The sequence below is a fragment of the Trachurus trachurus genome (assembly GCF_905171665.1).
Source record: "Trachurus trachurus genome assembly, chromosome: 14".
Taxonomy (NCBI): Eukaryota; Metazoa; Chordata; class Actinopteri; order Carangiformes; family Carangidae; genus Trachurus; species Trachurus trachurus.
The window spans coordinates 33,069,445-33,093,338 of NC_139903.1; the positions used below are offsets into that span (position 1 = coordinate 33,069,445).

General features: G+C 44.3%; 1 protein-coding gene across 1 annotated transcript; it reads left to right on the forward strand.

The window, feature by feature from the left end:
• The first annotated feature begins 5,716 nt into the window (after positions 1–5,716).
• pgap2 (post-GPI attachment to proteins 2) lies at positions 5,717–23,894 on the forward strand. Its single transcript, XM_083987342.1, has 6 exons — positions 5,717–5,993; positions 9,807–9,981; positions 14,896–15,145; positions 15,226–15,332; positions 21,381–21,489; positions 23,507–23,894. The coding sequence occupies exons 2-6, from the start codon at positions 9,808–9,810 to the stop codon at positions 23,635–23,637; spliced, it is 771 nt and encodes a 256-aa protein (XP_083843468.1). The 5' UTR covers positions 5,717–5,993; position 9,807; the 3' UTR covers positions 23,638–23,894.

Sequence of the window (23,894 nt, forward strand, 5' to 3'; positions counted from 1 at the left end):
GGACAAATCCTACCTAGATATGGAGAAAGAACTGAAAAAAACATTTGAAGGTCTGGAATATGTTTCTACCACGGCAGACTTGTGGACAGCTAATAATAAGAGCTTCATGGGAATGACGGCGCACTGGATTCATCCCTCCACTCTGAAGCGGGGGAAAGCTGCAATCGCATGTAGGCGGGTGAGAGGACGGCACACATATGACGTAGTTGCCGGGGAGATTGAACAAATTCATACGTCATATGGCCTTGGTGGGAAAGTGACAGCCACGGTCACTGACAATGGATCTAATTTTGTCAAGGCGTTCCAGGTGTTTCACAAAACGGCCTCGGACTCAGAAACAGAGGAGGAGGAAGAAAGGAGTGAAAGTGTCACATTCGAGGATATAAACGATGTACTGTCCAGCTCTGATGGTGATGGCATGATCAGTCTCCCTCCACACCACAGATGCGCGTCTCATACGCTGAATCTGATATCCACCACTGACATAGAAAAATGGTTGTCTTCCAACAGTGACACACGAGCAGTATACAGGAGTGCCATCGCTAAATGTTCGGCACTCTGGACCAAAGCGAGCAGATCAACATTTGCATCAGAAACTGTGGAAAAATTCAGCAGGAGAAAGCTGCTGGTTCCCACGACGACCAGATGGAACTCTTTTTATGAGGCTTTGTGCAGGGTCATAGACATCCCCATCACTGACCTGCATAACTTATGCACCCAGCTGGGCATCAGGTGCATTACTGACAGGGAGTACCAGTTTATTAAAGAGTACTGCATGATTCTCAAACCGCTGGCCATGGCTCTGGATATTCTTCAAGGGGAGGAGAACTGCTTTTATGGAACTATCCTGCCGACACTGGAGGCCCTGATGACTAAAACACTGGATTTAAAAGACAGTCTCTCCCGGATGACATCTGGCCTGCCTGATGTCATAGATGAGGTAAAATTGTTTGTTCGTCTGCTTTTTGTTTTTGCTCATTTCGTAACAAGCTTATAAAAACATTGATAAGATTTACACTGCAGGTTAAACTAATTTCGATATGCCTGTATCTTGCAGGCCATAAAGAAACGCTTTGCATCCACGCTGGACAGCAAGGAGGCCCTGCTGGCTGCAGTGACCATTCCCAAATTCAAACTGCGCTGGGTAAAGGATGAGAGTAAAAAAGACGCTGCCAAGGTGCTGCTTGCTGCCGAGTGCCGTGCGCTGGGGCATCCACAGCCGGTGCCGGAGGAACTGCCACCTGCACCAGTCAGCGGAAGAGACGCCGAGTCCGACTTGTTTTCATTTACAGAGGACAGACAGGTCTCAGAGTCGGTGGACACTGAAATTGTTGACTATCTTAAGTCAGGTGTCGAGATCGATATGTTAAACAAGTTCCCCAGGATCAAGACAGTGTTTCTGCGCTTCAATACCCCACCCATATCCAGCGCACCCGTGGAGAGGCTTTTCAGCCTCGGGAGTCTCGTTCTTACTCCCAGGAGAAATTGATTGTCGGACAGACGTTTCGAAAATCTTCTTCTGCTACGTTTTAATCACTACTTTGAAGAGTAAATGTAAGTGGACGATGGTAAAGTGAATTTCGGCCTGTGACACTTGAATAGTATTTTAGTTAGGCTATTAGGCTATTTGTCATTATTATTCGGCCTGTTATCATTTTTGTTTGACATAGAGGCAGCTGTTAAAATTTCTGTTAGATCGTTGACTGGTAGTTAATTTCTAAATTGATCTGAATCTGCTTCCTGTTTACCTCAGATTGTGTTTACAAGCGCACTTTATGCACTTTAAAAACTGCATTCGGGTTTTTTTTTTAAATCAGGAGTTACCTAATCTTGTTTGGTGCTCATATAGGCTACCTGCGCTGGGTAGGTGTGAATTTTGATTCATATGTTCTGTGATAAAAAAATAAAAAAAAAATAAAACGCTATGTGGCATATGCTGACTGTCTTTCCTGTTATTGTTATCCTGCAGAGTTTGGTTGGTTGGATGACTGACGTTATTCATTGTCACGACTTCTCCGTGCATTTAAAGGAGGCTGTGTGTCTGTGTCAGTTAAGTTGCAGCATGTGCGAGGCCTGCAAACGGCTTTTAATTTTTGGTAACGCATGAGTACTCTAACGCGTTATGCATAGGTAACGCTGTAACGTAACTGATTACTTTTAATTGATGGTAACATTGTAACCTAATTAACTACTTTCCAAAGTAACTATACCCAACACTGATGAGAGCACAGACGTAACACTGCATAAAATGCTAGTGATGTATTTCAAATACAGAGAGGAGAATGACGTCAGTTGCAAAACTGTGTTTGGTGGCATCATTCAATTGAAGGCATGCACTGCTCATGATCTTGTGAAGACAATCACAGACTTCTACTCCAGCCATGAACTAGACCTGCAGAAAATGGTGATGCTGACCTCTGACGGTGCTTCAGTTAATGCTTGGAAAGCACAATGGTGTAGCAGCTTTGTTAAAGCAGCAAACCACACCTCACAGAACAACATTGTGTGGCCCACAGGGAGGACTTGGGCATTGATGATGCTTGGAAAGATGTTCCCTTAATGCGAGATGTGGAAACTCTTCTAAGAACTATATATTCCATTTTCTCAAGATCATCAGTGAAGAAGTGCAAATTCAGAGAACTAGCTGAGGTTCTAAATGAGGAAACGCTGTCATTCAGGCCTCTGAATTGAAGTGACAACAAAAGTTAGAAATGAGGGAACATAGGGCTGAGGGAACATAGGGCTGTGGGAACATAGGGATGACCCCACGCCAACAAGCTGTGAATGCTGTTCTGCGAAACTACACTGTCCTCAAAGAATACTGCAGAGCACAAGCAAGTGACAATGGAGATCCAGTGGCAAAATACTGCTACAAAAAGCTGAGTGATCCAAAGTACAAGGTTACTCTCACTGCTCTTGGAACTGGCAAACTTGTGCCTTTCTCTTCAAAGACGCAACCTGACTGTGATGGAAGGACACTGCTATGCAAGAGCAAAGATTGAGAAGCTGCGTGCCCAGTACTTGGAGAATACGCCTCAGTGGAGTGACTGTGTCATGGAGGTGATAAGGCTTCAGAAGCTGATGGGGACATTACCAAGGACATTACTCAGTTTATTTCAAAGCTGTGTGATCACTTGGATGCTCGTTTTCCAGTGGATGGTTTGAAAGAGTGGTCTGCATTCGACATTGAAGTCCTGTGCACAGATGTCAGTTTTGATTATGGAACCACAGACATTGCAATGCTAGCACAAAAGTATGAGACCATTCTCCACCCAGGGTCTATGGATGACATCAAGCATGAATATGCTGATTTCAAGTACATAGTGAAACAAAAACACAAACAAGGGTCAATTAAGACATTCTCTGACATGGTGGCTGCAACACTAAGATGTGAGGAGCTGAAGGAGGTCTCACAGCTTGTGGACATTTGTGATACATTTCAAGCATCCAGTGCTGACTGTGAACGAGGCTTTAGTTTGATGAATCGCATCAAGACCAAATCCAGAAATCGTCTTGAAGTGACACATCTGGACCAGCTGATGCGAATAATGTCAAGGCAAGAAGAAGATGGTGCTGCTATCAGTGTGGACAAAGTCTACAACCACTGGAGAAGTGAGAAGGACAGGCGGGAAAAATAAGGTGATATTTTATTCCCTGTCATCAGATTATATATGTTCATATTGTCTCACTCGTTAATAATTATCCTCTATGAAAATTAACCATTAGTATTAAGTGCTAATATAATCAGCTGTCTGTGTGTTTTTATTCTTTGTTTTTCAGAATAAGGCCAAAGGAGCAAAGGAGGTCTTTCACTGGACACAGTACAACTCTGTGGATTGCTGTGGACATTGGACAATGTTTCCATCCATTACAGTTACAGTTCATTACAATTTTGCAAGCTCTCACACACACTCAGACACACAGACACACACATGCACTGTGGTCTGTAGTGCAACTACAATTTATGTTTTTGCCTGAGATTTTTATTACTGTTGATATCAAAAATGCTTCTGTGTCAAGAGTTGATGACATGTTAGTTATTTTTTGACATAATTGTTCATATGGCAATAAATGCAAAATCAATTTTGCCAAAACAATATTGTATTTTGTTTTCATTAACTGTGACCTAGATATGGAGCAGCCTAGTAATGTTGTCAAAATAATCTGTTATTAATCATTATAGTAATAGTCAATTGTATTGATATTTGGAGTTGGAGAGGTGAGGCCATAGCACCAGCATGTGGACGTACTGTCGCTCACAGTTGCTCAAGCAGGTCATCAGGGGAGTTGAATTTCTGCTCAGGAGTTTTAAAAATTAGAGGGAACATTGGTCAAGACTGCATACCGGAGGATAGACTCGTCAGTCAAACCTGATAATGCAGCAGGTAACATCTCACATCAGCAAGGTCAGACTCAACTAATCATGCATGTTATGCTCCTTCTTTGTGTATAGTGTTCCTGTCACACTTTGTCTGTAGTTAACATTCATCGCCGCTGTAGGTTACATCATACATATGCCTTCTCATAACCATATTTTTGTATTAAGAGTATTTGCTAATATATTTCACATTCACTGTGTGTCACAGTGAAAGACTACTCAGTATTAAACTATGGAGACCAATGCAGAGAAGTTGGAAAAAACAAATGGTGTTAGTCTCCAAAACCAAATAAAATCTTTTAATTTTATTTTTATATTTTCAAATAATCTGGGACAGGCAAGAAATAATAATAATACATCATAATAATAAGAACAGCCTAATAATAATAATAATAATAAATATTTATCTGTTTATTCATTTCTGCACCTAAATATAAAAACAAATTCTGAGTACCGGTATGTGTAAACATACTTGACCATAAACACAATTGTCATTCTGATGCATATTTATTTAATTTTGATAAAGACGGTGTTTTATAAATAGCTCTTTTTTAAGCAATTGAAAAATGCAAACTCTCAATGAGGATAATAATACAGGTGAAAAATTAAGTGCAGTATAAAAGTCCATGAAGGAAAACAAAACAACACCAAACAGTAACACATAAGGTGTGAAGGATACAATCTATCAGTCATTTTTACAGAAAGCGAAATAGCCTAATAAAGAAAAGGAACAAAACCATGGTGTTTGCAATTCCTCCATTCAGCTATTGGATGTGGTATTTACCCAGCAATAGGATGATATTAATCATGTCTGAGACAAATAAGACTTAAATGATCCATATAAAAAATATATTATAAATGAAATCGCATATCATTAATTTTTAGAGAAATAAACTCCGTTTATGAAGCATCATGACCCTCTTGGCTTTCCATACATCCGTCCAAAGATATTCAATATATGGAACAAAGTGGATTTTCTCCTGATGTGTCCGTCTGAAAATGGCCATTTCCATGTTAAACTGTTCAGAAGAGATGTGGCTTGTGAAAAATGAGTCCAAAATTTACTTCAGTGACTGTGGGGAGAAAGAATCAACCATAATCGGTGTTCACGTTAAATTGTCCCATTGGAGTCAATACACTCTATGCTGCCTCTGGTCTCCCTAAAGGGGCGTGGCCGTGCAGAAGCCCACGTGACATGCATACAGGAAGCTGACTCGTCATGGAAGGTCTTGGTTTATAAACCGTCTTTGGTCCGACTTTGGAGCCGTAATCAGAGAGAAACTTTTATTCTGAAGGGTACAGTAGCCGGAAGTGGTTGGCATGATACCGGTGCCAGGGGAAAGTCTGCTGAGTGTGTAAGTTACTGTTTGTCCCGGTAACAGAAATAAACTGTAAAGTACAAAGTGAAGCGACGTGAAGCAGATGTGAGCGGTGAAGGAAGCGACAGACAGACCGGTGTTGAGTCGTGAAGCCGCCGGAGCAGCGCGGCTAACGGCGGGGAACTATGTGCTGACAGCTGGGAGGCTGCGACGCTGCGGGGCTAACAGGACTAGCTGCTCAGGTGGATGGCTGTCGGCCGGAGCTCCAGGTGGCGACAGCCGGGCCAGCTGTGAAAGTGAGTAACGTTACCGGGCGGTGCCGCCGGGCTGACTGGTAGCTAGCCGCGGAGTGGGACGGCTCAGTGGGGTGACGTCGGTCCACACAAACACAGACACAAACACACAACAGTGTCCAAACTTCTTGTAAAGAACTGTTGATTGAAAGTGAAGTGAGCAGCAGCAGAACGGAGCTCTGGTTGGCAGGAGAAGATGAGCTCATTACTGATCCACTCCAGATAATCTGTTGATCAGAGCTCAGTGTTGAACCTCCCTCTGCTCTATCACACTGGAAAAACACACTAGTTAAAGTAGAGGGCGGGTGTTTGGAATGTTATTCAAGTCAGTGGTAGGTGAATAAGACCAGAGAGATGGAACAGCTCTGTGGGAGAACATGTAACGCATTTAAAGGGATAGTTCACCTTTTTTTGAAGTGGAGTTTTATGAGCTACAATAGCCCATTAAAGCAGAGGTAAGCGGAATATTTATGTTAAAGGGATAGTTCACCCTAGAATGATATTTCGCTCATTATCTACTCACCCTCATGTTGACTAAGGGCTGGAAGAAGTTTCGGAGCCCACCGTCCCTTCTCTGAGTTACAGGGGGTCTTAGCGTAGCAGTGCATTTCAATGCCATGGTAGCAAAGGGACACCAGAGCTCTTCGTAAAAAAAACACACACAAAAAAACATCCAAATACCTCCATGATGCTCGTATGTAATGTCCGTCTTGTGCTGAAGCCCCAAATTGCGGAATTGTCCCGAAAAAAAATAAATAAGTCCACATTCCAAGCATGTTTGTAGCATTAGCTCCCAGTGTTGTTGTCCGGTCTTCCGCTGCCAGCGCGCATGCGCAATGTTCGCACTGAGACTCGAGTCGGTCTCAGTGCTCTCATGTGCTCTTGCGCATGCGCGCTGGCAGCGGAAGACCGGACAACAACACTGGGAGCTAATGCTACAAACATGCTTGGAATGTGGACTTATTTAATTTTTTTCGGGACAATTCCGCAATTTGGGGCTTCAGCACAAGACGGACATTACATACGAGCATCATGGAGGTATTTGGATGTTTTTTTGTGTGTGTTTTTTTTACGAAGAGCTCTGGTGTCCCTTTGCTACCATGGCATTGAAATGCACTGCTACGCTAAGACCCCCTGTAACTCAGAGAAGGGACGGTGGGCTCCGAAACTTCTTCCAGCCCTTAGTCAACATGAGGGTGAGTAGATAATGAGCGAAATATCATTCTAGGGTGAACTATCCCTTTAATAAGTCTATAGTTGTATCTTTCGCCAGCAATCACTTCTATAGAGTGTTTGGTCTGAAACACGGGTCTGTCAGTCACTCTGCTCTGCTGTAAGCCGAGGAGAAAACTTTCCTTGTATCCTACAACCTTTATCCAATGAGGAGAGGGAACGGCATAAAGGGGCGGTCCTCTCTGTGTGTGCAGCCAAGGGATGCGCGTGAATGTGGTGACGTAGGGACGAGGGCGGGGACTGCTAACTCCATCTGGTGACAGGAAGTTAGACAAAACCACCGGATCACTTACTTCTGCTTTAAGTATAATATCTGCAGTAGAAAGGTCAGTACGATCTAAAGTACAAAACAAAACAACAACAATGCATCAGTTAAACAAGTTAGTTTATCTGTAACTAACCAACTCACTCAGTACTCCTCCACACAGACAGGCTCTGCCATGTGCTGTATCCCTCCGCCTCTTCCACACACCACTGATCCAAACAGCTGATGAGCAGAGTGATGTGATGCATGCAGAGCCCTATCTGTGTGGAGGAGTACTGAGTGAGTTGGTTAGTTCCAGATAAACTAACTTGTTGTAATTATCTTTGCACTGCAGATAGTGTAGTTAATGGGCATTTGTAGCTCAACTTAAAAAATTGAACTATCCCTTTAACACAGCGCAAAGAAATACAACAATTCAACCAATAGCATAAATACATAATTAAAAAATACTCCAGACAGTGGAGATAAACTAGATAATCTGCCTTGTGAGTTGAGCAGGGAGCTGACAGGAGGTAGAGTGAATGCTTGTAGTTTGGTTACAGAAGTCTGAGCAGCGAAGCAGATGGAAGGAACTGGAGATGTTGATGTAAATGATGGGAACAATCAGACAGGAATAGATTCTGCTTTCCTGCACAACTGTTTGTGGTAAAAATCCTGCAGAGTTTCATGAACAGTTCCAGTTATTTTACAACAGACATCACCCCCCCCCCCCATTCAGTACATGCTCATTTAATTTCTGCTTTACCTTAAGAGACTGAAAGCAACAGATGAAAGACCACTGACTCAGTAACAGAACGATACAACGTGGTCATCAGTCAACCTGGAACTTTGTGAGTTTCCTAAGACAAAACAGAAGCTGCTGACTTTTCTCTAAAATGTTACTTTACTTATTGTCTAGTAGTTGTGTAAATGTTGATCTACATTTCGGTGCATTTACAGTTGAGGATGAAATTATTAGCCCCCCTATGAAAATTTCACTTTTTTGTAAATATTTCCCAAGTGCTGTTAAAGGTGTACAGAAATGGCCGTTTGTCCTGTTTGTCGCGCCGAGTTGTCACGAGCTGCAACACGAGTTTACCCGAGTAAGGAAAACGAAATTGATTGGTCGTTATGGAGCGGGCGGGATATTCAAAGCTTGGGGCGAGCCCGAGCTCCGTGTGTGTGTGTCTCGGACGTTTGAATGACGGATCCAATATCAGTGGCTGGTGAATCGTGTACAGGCTGAAGTATAATCCGTGCACCTGCATTATCCAATGTGGAAAAAAAATACACACTTTCATCCTGGATTTACTCAAAAATAGAATTTTGCACAAAGTTTGGCCTACAACGTCTGAAAGATGAGTTATCACATTAATTTTATGATCCAGAGTGGGCTCAAATTCAGTTTTCTTTTCTGTACACCTTTAAACAGAGCTGAGAATTTTTAAGCAGCTTTTTCAAATATCATAGTTTTATTTTGGATACTTGCAGAAACTAAATTATTTGACAAAAAACAAAAATGACCAGGGTCAAAATTATTAGCCCCCCCTGCTGTTAAAGGGATAGTTAAACATTTTGGCAAATTGGCCCATTGCCATAATCCCTATAGTCATAGCAGTAGATTCATTACCTTTAATTGTCAATGCGAGCTATTTTTAGAACGACGGAGCAGAGCCGTGAGCTGCTCAGAGCCAGACAGAGTTGTTTTAGAGGTAAATGCAGAGACTGCTTGGTGAAAAACTGTCCCTGAAGGCAACGTGCATCAGCGGTTTTGCATGTATTTCCCTCTAAAACAACTCTGTCTGGTAACGTTGTGTTATTATCTCATAGCGTAGTGAATGTGCAGCTCACAACTTGTCCACGACAGCGTTGTGGAGTTGTTGGATTGTGTATTTAATGAGTTTGATGAGGGAAACCAAGAAATCCCATGAGCCTCCGTAGCGTAGCTCTGAGCAGCTCACGGCTCTGCTCCGCCGTTCTAAAAACAGCTTGCACCAACAATTAGGCTAAAGGTAACGAACCTACAGCTATGACTATAGGGATTATGGCAATGGGCCAATTTGCTAAAATGTTGAACTATCCCTTTAATAGTCAGTTGTGTGTCCTTTTTGTTGGATCACATCTGGAGGAGCTGGAGAGATTTCCCAAAGAAGAATGTGCAGAGATTCCTCAGGAGACGTGTTGAAAACTAAAACTAACTTTTCTCTGTTATCCAGCAAAAAGGACACACAACCCACCCTGAGGGACAGCCAGGTCAAACAGGAAGTCAGTTGAATGTTGCACGCTGCAGACGTGTGTGTGTGTGTGTTGTGTTGGCTCTGACACTGTGTTTGGTCCAGGATGCTCCAGGGTCCGTACAGCAGCCTGGACCGAGACCGGGACCGGCCCCTCATCCGGCTGGCCTTCACCAGCTTCTCCGTGGCGACGGTGCTGCTCCCTCTGACCGGCTTCATCGCCTGCGTCTTCGTGTCCCTCGTCTACCACTTTGAGGACGCCACGTACACACACTGTCAGGTGAGTCCCCACAGAACATCTGGATCATCCAGCTGACTCCACCCAGCTCTTTCATTTGAACTAACTTTATTTATAACACATGACGGACCACAGAAACGAACAAGACTGAAATGTTACAGTGAGGTGAACATGTAAGAAAAATGCTGAGTCACTAAATTATGATCTTAATAGAAAACTCATGTTAGTGCTCCCACTGTTGATGTTGTTCACTATAAATTCACTCTGCTTGGTCTCCATGACAACTTCTAATTGGACAAAGAGAATTCATGTGTGTTGCTGGTTGTGGATCAGCTGACAGATCAAACAGCTGCTCTGCCCCCCCCCCCCCCCCCCCCCCCCCCCCCAACCCACCTCACATTACTTGAACTGTTGCTGCAGCAAAGAACTGTGGGATGGCGTTTATTCCTTTCCAGTCTCCTCCAGTCTTCCCTCTACACGGCCAATCAGGACATCATTACCTCGGAGTTGGGCCTTTTTAACCTGTCAATCAGAAAAATGTGTTTCTGTTTAAACTTCAAATCAAATCAAATCAAAACAAACTTTATTGTCCCCGGAGGGAAATTTGTCTTGGACAATCAGTGCTGTGCATCCTGCAGTCAAACAGTTTCAAAACCATACACCATACACACCAACAACCAACATACCACACTTACAGACAGTGCGACTAAGTTCGCAATTCATCAGGAGTAAAAAAATAAGTAGAGATACCCAGATCGGATATCGGCTCCGATATTGACTAATTAGCTGTATTGGATATCAGATGAATGAGGCCGATCCAGCATTCCGATCCAGTCATTTCTTTTTTATTAATATCATACACAGCAATACAGTTACAGCGATCTAGTGTTATTTATTTATTTTTGCTGCTAATGTACACTTAATAATTTTAGCTACATTTATATCTGTGTTAATTTGTTACTTTTTTTTAACAAGGCTAAATGTTATGTCAAGCCTGATGCCTTCACTCACATGGCGAGGTATACGGTTCATTCATTCAACAGTAGCATCGGATCGGTATCGGGTATCGGCCGATACGCTCAGCCCAGGTATCGGTATCAGTCACTTCAATAATTCAGTAAATCCAAGATGAACTTAAAGGACAATTCCGGGCAAATTCAACTCGGGGCTGTATGTTCCTAACATTTTAGGTCTAAAAGAATGAATCTGAAGATTTTCAGTTTAATTGCTCCTGTTTTGCGGTAGTTGTGTCTGTCCCCGCATCGCCACGGCAGCAATGAATGGGAGCGGGTGCAAGTTCCGCTGCTTAGGCTGTTTACATCCCTCAAAGCTGCAATGTTTTTCCACAGACAGCGTCAGATGGCGACTCAAACATGCACCGAGAAGTTTATTTACTTCAAGCAAGCGACATGTTTGTAAAACTAGATCTAATTCAAAGTCTCCCGGAGTCTCGCGCGAGACCCAAGTTGACGCTCGGTGTATTCAGGTGCAGTGGGAGCTACCGTTTGTGTCATAAACACAGGAATATCAACTCTTGACTTGCTTCAAGTAATAAAAACTTCTCGGCGCATGTTTGAGTCGCCACCTGACGCCGTCTGTGGGAAAAAATGTACACTTCAAGCAAGTGAAGAGTTGATATTCCTGTGTTTATGACACAAACGGTAGCTCCAACTGCACCTGAACACACCGAGCGTCAACTTGGGTCTTGCGCGAGACTCCGGGAGACTTTGAATTAGATCTAGTTTTACAAACATGTCGGCTTGCTTGAAGTAAATAAACTTCTGGGTGCATGTTTGAGTCGCCATCTGACGCTGTCTGTGGCTTTGAGGGATGTAAACAGCCTAAGCAGCAGAACTTGCATCCGCTCCCATTCATCGCTGCCGTGGCGATGCGGGGACAGACACAACTACCGCAAAACAGGAGCAATTAAACTGAAAATCTTCAGATTCCTTCTTTTAGACCTAAAATGTTAGGAAAATACAGCCTGAGTTGAATTTGCCCGGAATTGTCCTTTAAAGGTCCAGTGTGTAATAATTGGCGATGTTTGAAAGTGCTAGTGATAGTTTTTTGCTCCATGTGTGGGGCTGACCGGGGCAATGCCAGAGTCAGAAGGAGGGCTTGTGAGCAAAATTCAATGATGTCACCATTTTTGTATGGTGTCCTCACGCTGAGAGTCAGTATGATCAGTATGATCATTCTTCTTGCATTCAAAAGAGAAACTGAGATGACTTATCTGCCTGAATGATGATATGCCCTCACACGAACACTACAACACATGCAGTAGGAGTTTGTAGTAGGAGCTACTAACGTGCAGTGCAGTCAGAGAATCAACAGAGGGTGCCAAAGAAGTTTGTGAAGTAAAACTGTGAACCTGTTTACATGCTTTGTCCACTGAGTTTCACTGTTGAGCTACATATTGTGACATTAACAAACCCAGAGTTATGAAGCCTCACATTAGTTTTTATGGAACTGTTATTAACTGTAAGAAACATAGTCTTTGAGACCGTGGGTTATATTATGTTGGGTGGGGATGGAGAAATACTATATCACTCAGACTACTATTCCTATCAGCACTACTAACAGACTGCTGTCAATGTTTGGATCGATTTCTTTTTCTAAATATTCTTTATCGGCAATAAAACACATAAAATGAAATAAAATAAAATAAAATAAAATAATAATACATAGCAATGTTTATTGGCAAAATCTGTGTATAATCGCTATAAAATCAAATTAGTTTGGTTTTCGTAGCCTTATAATTCTTCTTCTATATACATATAGCAAGGCTCTTGCTTTAGAGAGTGTGGTCATCTGTTTGTACAGTTTTTAGGTTCCCCGTGCTGACCACTAGTTCCCTCTGCTGAAGGAGAGGAGGCAGTGAAGCTCCGCCCCTCAGCAGGTGGAGGCCTGGCCCAGCTCTGATCCTGATGCTGGTTAAAGCCTTTAAAGGAGACATATTCTGCCCCTTCTCCACAGATTCAAATAGTTCCCAGGTGTCTTAAAGACATGTCTGTGACATGCTTTGGTCAAAATCCCCCAAGGATCAAACATCACAGCTCTTTTCATCCTCTCTAAACAGCCCTGTTCACAACGGCTGCTTTCAGTGTCTGTCCCTTTAAATGCAAATGAACCACTGCTTGCCCCGCCCCCTTCTACTGCTACCAGGTAGGGGAAATTCGAAAATTAACGAACAGCTCATAAAACCACATGGATTTCAACCTAGGGAGCCTGAACATTACACATTTTTTTGTCAATTCTGACATTTTGGGGGCCGGAAGACGACAAACTTATCTTGTCTTATCTTATCTACTCCCCCTCATGTGGACTAAGGTCTGTGAGAAGTTTCAGAGTCCTCCGTGGCTTCTCTGAGTTACAGCGGGGCTCCGTGCAGCACTGCATGTCCATATGACGGTTGAGAACGGAGCTCACTTTTCTTCGTCCAAAAAGACACACCAAAAAACATCCAAATACCTCCATAGTGCTCGTCTGTAATGTCCCTCTTGTATTGAAGCCCCGACATGAGAAATTGTTCCGAAAAAAATTAAATAAGTCTTTGTTTTAAGCTTGTTTGTAGCAGAAGCTCCCAGTGTCTCAGTCCACTGCTCTGCCTGTGCTCTGACAGCTTAAAATATAGACTAAATATAGACTTAAATTTTTTCGGAACAATTTCTCATGTCGGGGCTTCAATACAAGAGGGACATTACAGATGAGCACTATGGAGGTATTTGGATGTTTTTGGGTGTGTCTTTTTTAGGGCTGTCCTGATCATCATATTTAGATAATCGAATATTCGCGGACATGAAATCGATCAAAATCGAAGCTTCGACGGCCGGGGGGTGCACGATCGTAACGGCTGACGGGGGGGGGGGGGGGGGGGGGGGGGGGGTTGCACGTAGCGGAAATAATGAAAGTGAATGGCAAACAAACACTGCATGTCTCCAAAACCAGGCAGGTTTCCAGGATGCCAAGTAGCCTATTCATTTTAATGTAACAATTGCCGATGAGAACCGGTGTCAAAAAGGAAAAAAGGGGGAGAAAAAAAAAATCGATCACAGACTTTATGATCGATTACCATGACAACGAACGAGAAGCTTCGAATTCTTTGGGTCAGCCCTAGTCTTTTTGGACGAAGAAAAGTGAGCCCCGTTCGCTACCGTTATATGGACATGCAGTGCTGCGCCGAGCCCCCTTGTAACTCTGAGAGGCCACGGAGGACTCTGAAACTTCTCCCAGCCCTTAAGCCTGGTTTATGCTTCCGCGTCGTGTAGACGGCGTCGTTGAGCATTCGAAGTTCCGCGTCGAGGAACGTGTTGCTTCGGTTCACAGTAAACAATGGCAACTGAAAAACAAACGCTTTTATTGCAAATGTTGAAGCAGGTGACGAAAAAGATGTTTGCGGAGGTCTGTCCGACCAGTCGAGCCTGAACGGGTGAATTACCACACTGATGTTCTGAGCGGACCAAACACATTCCTTGCGGTTCGCGTCGACGCGTAGTCAGGATTCTTTGGAGGTGCACGTCAGGCTACGGCGTAGGGTCTGCGTAGGGGTCTGCGTCGTCTGCGTAGCTACGTCGCCGCGACGGAGAAGCATAAACCAGACTTTAGTCGACATGAGGGTGAGTAGAAAATGAGTGAAATTTGAATTTTGGGTGAACTATCCCTTTAAAGAGCCTTCAAAAAGTGATATTTCCGGGGTGGTGCGTGGCGCAGCGGTTAAGGCGGCCGCCCCATGTAGAGGCTGCAGTCCTCAACGCAGGCGTCCCCGGTTCGAATCCCGCGTCGGGCAGACCTTTCCTGCATGTCATTCCCCCTCTCTCCACCTCCCCCTTTCCTGTCTATCTCACTGTGTGATCAAATAAAGGCAAAAACGCCAAAAAAATATACTTAAAAAAAAAAAAAGTGATATTTCCATAATATGACCCCTTTAATCCTCTGACGTGTCCTCCGTCCCACCAGGTGTCCAACTACCTCCCGTCCATCAGCGCCGCCATCAGCCTGGTTCCGGAGCGCTACATCTGGCGCTGCTGCATCGGGCTGCACTCGGCGCCGCGCTACCTGGTGTCTGTCGCCTACTTCAACCTGTACCGCGGCCGCTGGGCCAGGCGGCAGCCGGAGCTGCTGCTGAGCGGCCTGGCCTTCCTCTGCAGCCTGGCCGAGAACACGGGGCTGCTGCTGCTCACATACGTGTCCTCCACAGAGACCTACAGTGAGTGTCTGGTGGCTCTGGTGGATCTGATCCCAGGTGGGCCGAGTCAGCGGGTTAACCAGCTGTTGTTGTCTCGCCAGGTGTTCACAAAGACGGGTTCATCGCGTTCATAGCCGGCTCGCTGCTGCACATGCTCATCTCCTGCTGGCTGTGGCGGCAGATCAGGAGACACAGTGTGAACCCAGAGGTAACTCATCATCATCACACACACACACACACACACACACACACACACACACACACACACACACACACACACACACACACACACACACACACACACACCAGGGTATCCGCAGGGTCTTGAAAAGTATTAAAAGGTGATAAATCAATTCTGGGAAAATTAAACCCTTAAAAAGTATTAAAAAGTCTTTTCACAACTTTATAAAGTCTTAAATTTTGAAGGTATTTTTTCTGAATCTGCTGTCCAAGAGTTTGAGTCCTAAAAAACATTGTAAAAGTGTGTGAATTTATTCATTTTATTAAAAAAACAAAGATGAACTGGTACATGAAAAAGAAAAGAAGATTATTAATTTGTTTTATTTTTGTGGAGTGGAGCAATGCTTTTTTGTTTTTTTTTGGATAAACTTTGCCTTTGATTTATTGTCCTAGCCTATTTTGAATTCTGTTTTATTATAGTGTAATGAGTTTAAGTGGACAAAAGTTTCAGCAGTATTGCGGCTACATTGTGGTGAAGTTTCAACACTGTAGCATCTACCGTTGGTTTGGTAGGAATTTTTAAAGTTTTTAAATTTAAACGCTTATTGTGCCCCCCCTAGGAGGAGGGGGGGGGGGCACATGTCCTTGGAGTTGAGTGAATCTGGCATGAGGTTGGATGTTTCTGTGAAGTTTGGTGAGTTTTCACCCATGGGAAGTATGACTTCCTTGGAAGAAGAAGAAGAAGAAGAATTCCTAGGAATACAATAGTGTCCTGGCAGCTGAGCTACATAGAGCCATAAAAACAAACACACAGTGCAATGCCACTAAAGAAAATAATGCACAGACAACAGAGCGACAACCAGACCATTACAGAGCCAGTGTAGAGCCGTGAATTTCAAGGGTCAAGGGTCACTGCAGATCGCTGCTTCCAAGAAAATGCAAGAAAAGGCTCCAGAGTTCATGGAATTCACAAAGCCTATGTTTAATAAGGGGCCGTGTCCACCAGACGCGTTTTCAGCGCTCTGGGCGTCTATTTTACATTCAAACCCTATTGAGTTGGGCGCTCACAGCTCTCAGCGCCCTCGGCGGTAAAACGCCCTGGGCGCTTGCTTCTTTTTGTCGCGGCGCTCAGAGCGCTTCGAGTTGAAATCTGTTCAACTTTTAGAACAGCGCCGCGCTCGTCAATGTCATTTTTCCCCGCACTGACCAATCAGAATCAAGAAGGGGCGGGACATACGTTACCGGCAGCAACACAACCGGAGACGTGGCTCGGTTTATATCATGACCCACACTTGTATTGAAGGTAGGCCGACCTCAGGGTCCATGTCAAAAGCTGCCGCTAATGCTGTTGTGTATTTCTGACACTCGTTGTAGTGTTTACATTAAACAAGGCCGGAACACGGAAGTGTCAGAGGACTCGTTTTGTAACCTAGCAACAGCAGCATTCTGACGAGGGAGAGAGAGAGCGCTAAGCGCTGGGAAAGCAGCGCTGAGAGCGCTGTTAGAGCTGAAAACGCGTCTGGTGGACACAGCCCCTAAGTCAGTTTCTCTAAAGCCAGGCACAATGATAAGTCTTTAAAGGGACAACAAGGAGTTTTGGAAAGCAAAGTGTTTTCACACTACATTTCCCATGAGCCTCTGCGCGTATGGTGAAATTCTTGGGCCGGCGCAAGACCGACAAAAGCAAAAACATTTGCCAAGAATGTTTTCATTCATCAAGAATGAAAGTCGGAGGTTGGAAGACGATCAGATACCGTCATAGTTCCGACCATAAACGGCGATTCGGCGGTGTTATTCTCATGGCCTGCTGGGCAGCCGCCGAAAGTAGGAACCGCTGGTCGGCTCACCCAGCATTTCCACCATCACTAATAATAACAAAATAACGATAGAGACAAAACTATATATTTATAGTAAATGGAGCCATTAACAAGTGTGGGTAACGTAGATTCATCCACATTAATATGAGACTTTTTTATATCCAAATACAAACTCCTCGTTGTCCCTTTAAGCCAATGACTAATAGGGGGACATGACCTATTGCATACAATACAATGAGACGTTTTGAATGGACAAGGCAAAGATTAATTAATTCGATTTCATGTGATTTTAAGGAAAGATTTTCAGGGTGGAGGCCTAAGATACAGGATTCTTGGGAGACAGGAATGGGAAATCAGATGAATTACTTCTTCTAAAAGTTTAGCATCTTCTCACATTCTCAGATGCAGTGGAAGGGGGGGTGCCAAAAAACTAGTTTTATGGGTTTTAATTTCAGGTTGTATGACAAATAATGTTGCTATCTCAAAGTGGTGTGGTGATGTTCTCTAGGCTCAGTGTGTCTGTGGAGGTCAGGTTGAGATCCTGAGGAGCAGTGAGCAGCTTTGACCTGCAGGGGGCAGCAGAGCTCAGTGAAGCTCTGTGGGAGTGGACTGAGCCTGGAGTTCTCTGAGTCAGGAGTGTTGGAGGAGATTGAAGCAGGTCTCTGACGTTCTGAAGAGGTTTCATTGATCATGTGGGAGCAGCAGTCTGATGTTCAGGGAAAAGAGAAGTCCAGATCGCGTTTCTCAGCATATCATTAAAACAGTCAAAGCAGAGCAGGAACCAGATGAGTGGATATTTTTACTGAACTCGGATCAGTTCTCCCATTCGAGCAGGAAATAGATGAATAAGTTCCAAATTAGCGTTGTGACTCAGACTTTATTTTGGTAGTTCCCTGTTTGGGCGGCGTGGAGGCGTCGCTCGCTGATCAAACCTGCTGACGGAGCCGTTCACACATCCACACGGCTCCTTCTGTCGGACATCACCGTCACATGATGTGAGTCAGGAAACCTCGGTCAGCCCGTTTCATTGACCTTCATGTTCTGGAGGTTTCCCACAGGTCCTGCAGAAGCCCACCACTCACCGTCTGTCATCTTTCACAGAGCTTAAAGGACAATTCCAGGCGAATTCAACTTGGGGGTCTATATTCCTATCATTTTAGGTCTAAAAGCAGGAATCTGAAGTTTTTCAGTTTAATGTCTCCTGTTTTGCGGTGGTTGTGTCTGTCCCCGCATCGCCACGGCAGCGGTGAATGGGAGCGGATGCAAGTTCCGCTGCTTAGGCTGTTTACATCCCTCAAAGCCACAGACAGCGTCAGATGGCGACTCAAACATGAACCGAGAAGCGAGACCCAAGTTGCCGTGCTCGGTGTGTTCAGGGGCAGTTGGAGCTACCATATGTGTCATAAACACAGGAATATCAACTCTTGACTTGCTTCAAGTAAAAAAAACTAATCTGCGCATGTTTGAGTCGCCACCTGACGCTGTCTGTGGAAACATTTTTACACTTGAAGCAAGTCAAGAGTTGATATGCCTGTGTTTATGACACAAACGGTAACTTTCCCATTGCACCTGAATACACCGAGTACGTCAACTTGGGTCTCGTGCGAGACTTTGAATTAGATCTAGTTTTACAAACATGTCGGCTTGCTTGAAGTAAATAAACTTCTGGGTGCATGTTTGAGTCTCCATCTGACGCTGTCTGTGGGTTTGAGGGATGGAAACAGCCTAAGCAGCGGAACTTCCATCCGCTCCCATTCATCGCTGCCGTGGCGATGCGGGGACAGACACAACTACCGCAAAACAGGAGCAATTAAACTGAAAATCTTCAGATTCCTTCTTTTAGACCTAAAATGTTAGGAAAATACACCCCTGAGTTGAATTTGCCCGGAATTGTCCTTTAAGCAGCTTTGCAAAACAATAATGGACTAAAGTTTCAGTTTCCAGATGTGCGGGCCCAGCCGTGACTCTCTCTGGAGTTGTGCAGCTGTAAGACCTGCTGCTTCCCCGTCCAGTTCCTTTGCTGCTTTTTCTGTCGCTGTCCATAAAGAAACCCAGACCAGTGAGTGTGTTTACAGGCACACTCAAACTATTGTCATCTGAAAACTGGAGTTTTCGGCTCAGGTGGAGGTGGCGTCTGTGAAAAGTCACCGCGGTAACGCAGTGAGGAGGAATGGAGCGTTACACTGATGCTGCATTCACCTGCAGTCGGGCAGACGGCCGTCGCTAACAAACCAGATGTCATTTTAGTCACAGAAGTCCAGAGAAAGCCGGTAAAACGTGGGTCAGGTAAACAATACCACATCGCCATGACAACATATTGTCACGTGTATTGTTTTGCCACTTGTTTACATAGAGGCTTGTTTATGCCGTTACGTGCAGCGGCTGTCGTCCGTCTGCCATCTGCCCAATTTCACGTGAATGCAGCATGAAGAATAGGATTGAGTTGCTTGTGATATACAACCACAATGCTACACAGTGTACCTTTTTAACACAAGTCTCACTCACCAATCCTCATATTTTTTTTGTCTTTTTATTATGCTACAGTTACAGGACATAGAAAACTACTTATTACAATGATTGACAAGACAAAATAACAAAGACAAGTGCTATGGTGTTGGCTAGCGGTGCTGTTTATATATATATATATTGTGGTGGAAGGTGTGTATGTGAGTGTGTGTGTGTGTGTGTGTCCCTATGAGCATTGAAGAGTATGCGCTGAGGATTGGGCCGAGGTTGAACTGGAATGACTGAATAAAGTGTGAAAAAGAAAGAAGGGTAAAGCAAAAATAAACAACAAGGGAGAGAGAGAAAAACAAAAAAAATAAGTAAAGAATAAATAAATCCAAATAAATCAATCCTCATACTTTAGGAAACCTCACGATGATGAAAGCTTTCACATTTTCCTTCCACTACTGGAGGTTTTTAGAAAACAGATGATTGAAGAGCACGTAGATGCATCATACACATTATTAGCATTAACAGATTATTCCTAATACAGGGATGCAAACAGCGCGCCGAAAAGCGAAACTCGCTTTTTTCATGACCAATTAGGTGACTTGTGTGAATCGTTCAGATCCGAAGAGTTTTTGTTTTTGAGGGAGGGGGGGGGGTCTCAGCGTCTCAGCTGGGGTCAGTAAAATGTTTTTCTGGCTGACAGTGACAGTGACAATCACGTGAAACTGAGGCGAACTCATTCATGGTTGTCTCTGATTATACTGATAACAGCCTACCTCCAAAGTAGACGCGCGACGTGCGCTCTCATTAAAGCGGCGCGTATCCGCGTGCAGTCGGTGCGACTGCGACGCCGTTTTTCCCCCCCTTCCCGTCCGTGGAGCTGTGCACCGCGGACATGCACGGTTCCCTACGTTGCTGTGTCAGGCAGGTGTTTCCACGGAGCTCTGCCCCGTTTCAGAGGTGAAGGAGAGACGTCGCCTCCGATGTCGAATGTGTTCAACTAAAGTGAAACTAACACATTATATATATGTCCATTACACACTGAATGAAACATCCCATGTCTTTATTTATTCAGTTTATTTTAATAGTAATAATTATGACTAACATTCAGTGAAGACCTAAAATTCAGTATCTCCAAAATTTAAGTTTTTAATCATTTTTAATATAGAAATGTTGGCCTTCTGAAAACTATGTCCATCTATAATCAATCAATCAATACTTGGTTGGGGTTGAACTACTGGAAATAGACTTTTCCATGATAGCGCCAGACAATTCCTCTCTTTTTTGGTCCTGACCCGTTTGCATCCCTGCTAATAACCCTTTCATCAGTCTGCATGTGAACGCAGATGCAACAACAATGTAATGAGGATAAAAATAAACTTTATTTCTAGAACATTTTTCACACAGATGTTGCTCAGAGATCAAATGCTACAACTACTGCACATAACAGAATCCAGAGTCCAGTTCAGCTGCAGCTCTGGTTGCCAGGCGACCTATAGATGGTGATGTTTCCTGCAGTCTAGAAGAACTCTGCTGATCTGCTGACGGGGAGTTGAAGTTTTATCATGAAACTTTATAAAAGATTCCGGTCATGTGAGAAAACATCTAGATCTGGAGCTCTTTAGGCCACGCCCCCTCTGAAGACTGTGTGGGTGTGTTCTACAAGTCACACTCACATTGACACTTTGCTACATGTTTGGTCCACTGGCAGAATGTGTGTGTGAAGTTGTAAGTGTGTATCAGGAGGCAGCATCTCCTCTGTGGTTCGTATCTAGAAACCATCTCCTCTCCTCTCTGTGTCTCAGGAAGTGACGTCGTATCGATGGAAAGTGCGTCTCTTCCTGTTCAACGTTGGCTGCTGTCTGGCCGCGGCGTACTTCTTCAGACGCCACAACGAATACTGTGAGAGCGGAGGTAAGTGTTCAGGTCCAGACTCTGAAGCTGAGTCCCAGCTCAGGCCTTCACATCTGGTTCAGAAGGTTGAACTCAAGGACAAACCTGATTGGATTTCAGTGACTAAAGACCAGTGGCCGTACTCCTAAAGATTCTTAGTGCAAAGAGTTGCTCCTAGTGGCCAAATTCTAAGAAAATTCTTAGAATCATGATGTTTTCTTAGAGCTCCTAAGGTGGGATCTGTTAAGAGCAGGGAAGAGGACTTTTAAGTGGCTTAGGAGTTCCCTAAGCAGAGGAAATGGTGGACAGAAGAGGCAGGAGAGATATTCTCCAAACACTGGATGACAGTGAATTAATGAAACGCTACAGATTGTTCCTGTTCCTCTGTCCAGTTGGGTTTCCTTGTTCTTTTCTTCTCCACTGCTGTTCACTGGTTTGTGGTAGATTTCAAAGCCAACCAACACTGCTTCTTATAGGCCAGTCAGCAATCACAGACACTGATGAAAGCTGAGCCATTTTACCCTCGTTAATACCAAATTGAGTTGAAATGTTGAAAGTGCAAAAATTACCAGCATGGTAATTAATATAAGCAAATAAATATAAGTTTCACTATGTGAATACTGTGCAAGTTTTCACACATTTTGTAGGATAATTTTAAAGTATAGCTTACTATTCATTTAACAGATATTTTCTTTTATGTGAAATATTTTTTACAATTACACAGTCTTCATAAGATTGGATTCTATGGTTAAATTTATCGATTTGAGGGTCCATCCTCGGCCCATTATCACCAAAAGTATATTTTTTATCTTCTTTTGGGGCTTTTTGGCCTTTAATTGACAGAACAGTTGAGAGGGAGACAGGAAATGGGAGGCAGAAAGAGTGGGAATGACATGCAGGATAGGGCCGCTCGACATGGGATTCGAACCGGGTCGCCTGCAGTGAGGACTATAGCCTCAACACATGGGGCGGGTGCTCTACCAACTGAGCTAAACACCGACCCTTTATCTAACTTTTAGGATCAACCAATCACAGCGTTTGAAATGATGACTCATACCTAGCACCAGGGGTCAACCACACCTCCTCACTAAGGGTGTTTTCACACCTGCAGTGTTAGTGCGCACTAAATTTAGATCGCACTAAATTTGGTCCCATTTGGGTCAGTGTGAAAGCACCATCGCACTCTAATGCACCAGAACTAGTGCGGCCTGAGGAGGTGGTCTCGGTTCGGCTCCAGCTGAACTCTGGTGCGCACTAGTTGATGTGTGAAAGCAACCGCACTCTGGTGCGAGCCAACTGCCAGGCGAACTCAACAAGTTTGAGCTAAAAGGGCTCCCATAGTCACTGACAACGGGTTAACGCCGCGGGGGGACGCCCGGTGCTCCGGTGCTGCGGAGCTCTGTCCCCACAAACGAAGCAGCAGCAGCGGGGCAGCCGGTCGGTGCGTGTCCGCTGAGTCCGCTCAGACACCAGACAGGTCGGCGGCTCCGTCCCTCGGGTCCGCGGAGCAGCTGATTACCGAGCTGCAGAGGTCCGCCGTGTTTAACGTTTAACCGGGAACTAACGGGACCGAGCTGGGTGAACGCAACCGGAAACCAGCCGGAAGTACCAAACAGAGTTATACATGCAAACAATATAGAAATAAATGACCAGAGCTACTAACAACCGGCCCTACTGGAGTCTCCATCATGAAAGTTTTATCAAGCAGCGCTTCCAGATTCCAACCGGTAGTCATGGAGACACGACGTTCTCCAAGTTTGGTCCCGAGTGACAAAAAGCAGGTGTGAAAGCAACCGCACTAACTGAAAAATGAAACAATGTATCATTTTAACATTTGGTGCTAAACATGTGTGAAAACACCCTAAGATAGGAGTTTCTGTCCACTCCTTGATCAGAGTTCTCTGAGAGTGTTCTGGAATCACTCCTAAGCTAAGACTCCTTGCTAGGAATGTTTAGGTTAAGTTAGGAGCTCTCTGAGAGGATTCTTAGAATCTTTAGGAATACAGTTCTACTCACTGTCTGTCCCTCCCCCCTCCAGTCTACACCCTGTTTGCCTTCTTCGAGTACCTGGTGGTTTTCTCCAACATGGCCTTCCACATGACGGCCTTCTGGGACTTCGGTGGCAAAGAGGTGATGGTGGCCACGCCGCCTGAGGACAAACGGTACTGAGCAGCAGCTTCAGTAGCTCCAGGTTGGGATTTTGAAACCCTGAAACCCTCACGGACCTTTTGGTGAATGGACTCTGAGACGGGTCCCAGACCTGCAGAGAACAGTTGTGTCCACAGAAGACAAGTCTCCTTTACCCTGAGGATTAGTCCAACCAAAGATTGAAACTGTAGAGGACAACTCACTGACACTGAACTGGACTCATATGTTCAAAACTCACACACACACAGTTTTAATAAAGAGACGTTGCTATAAAAGTG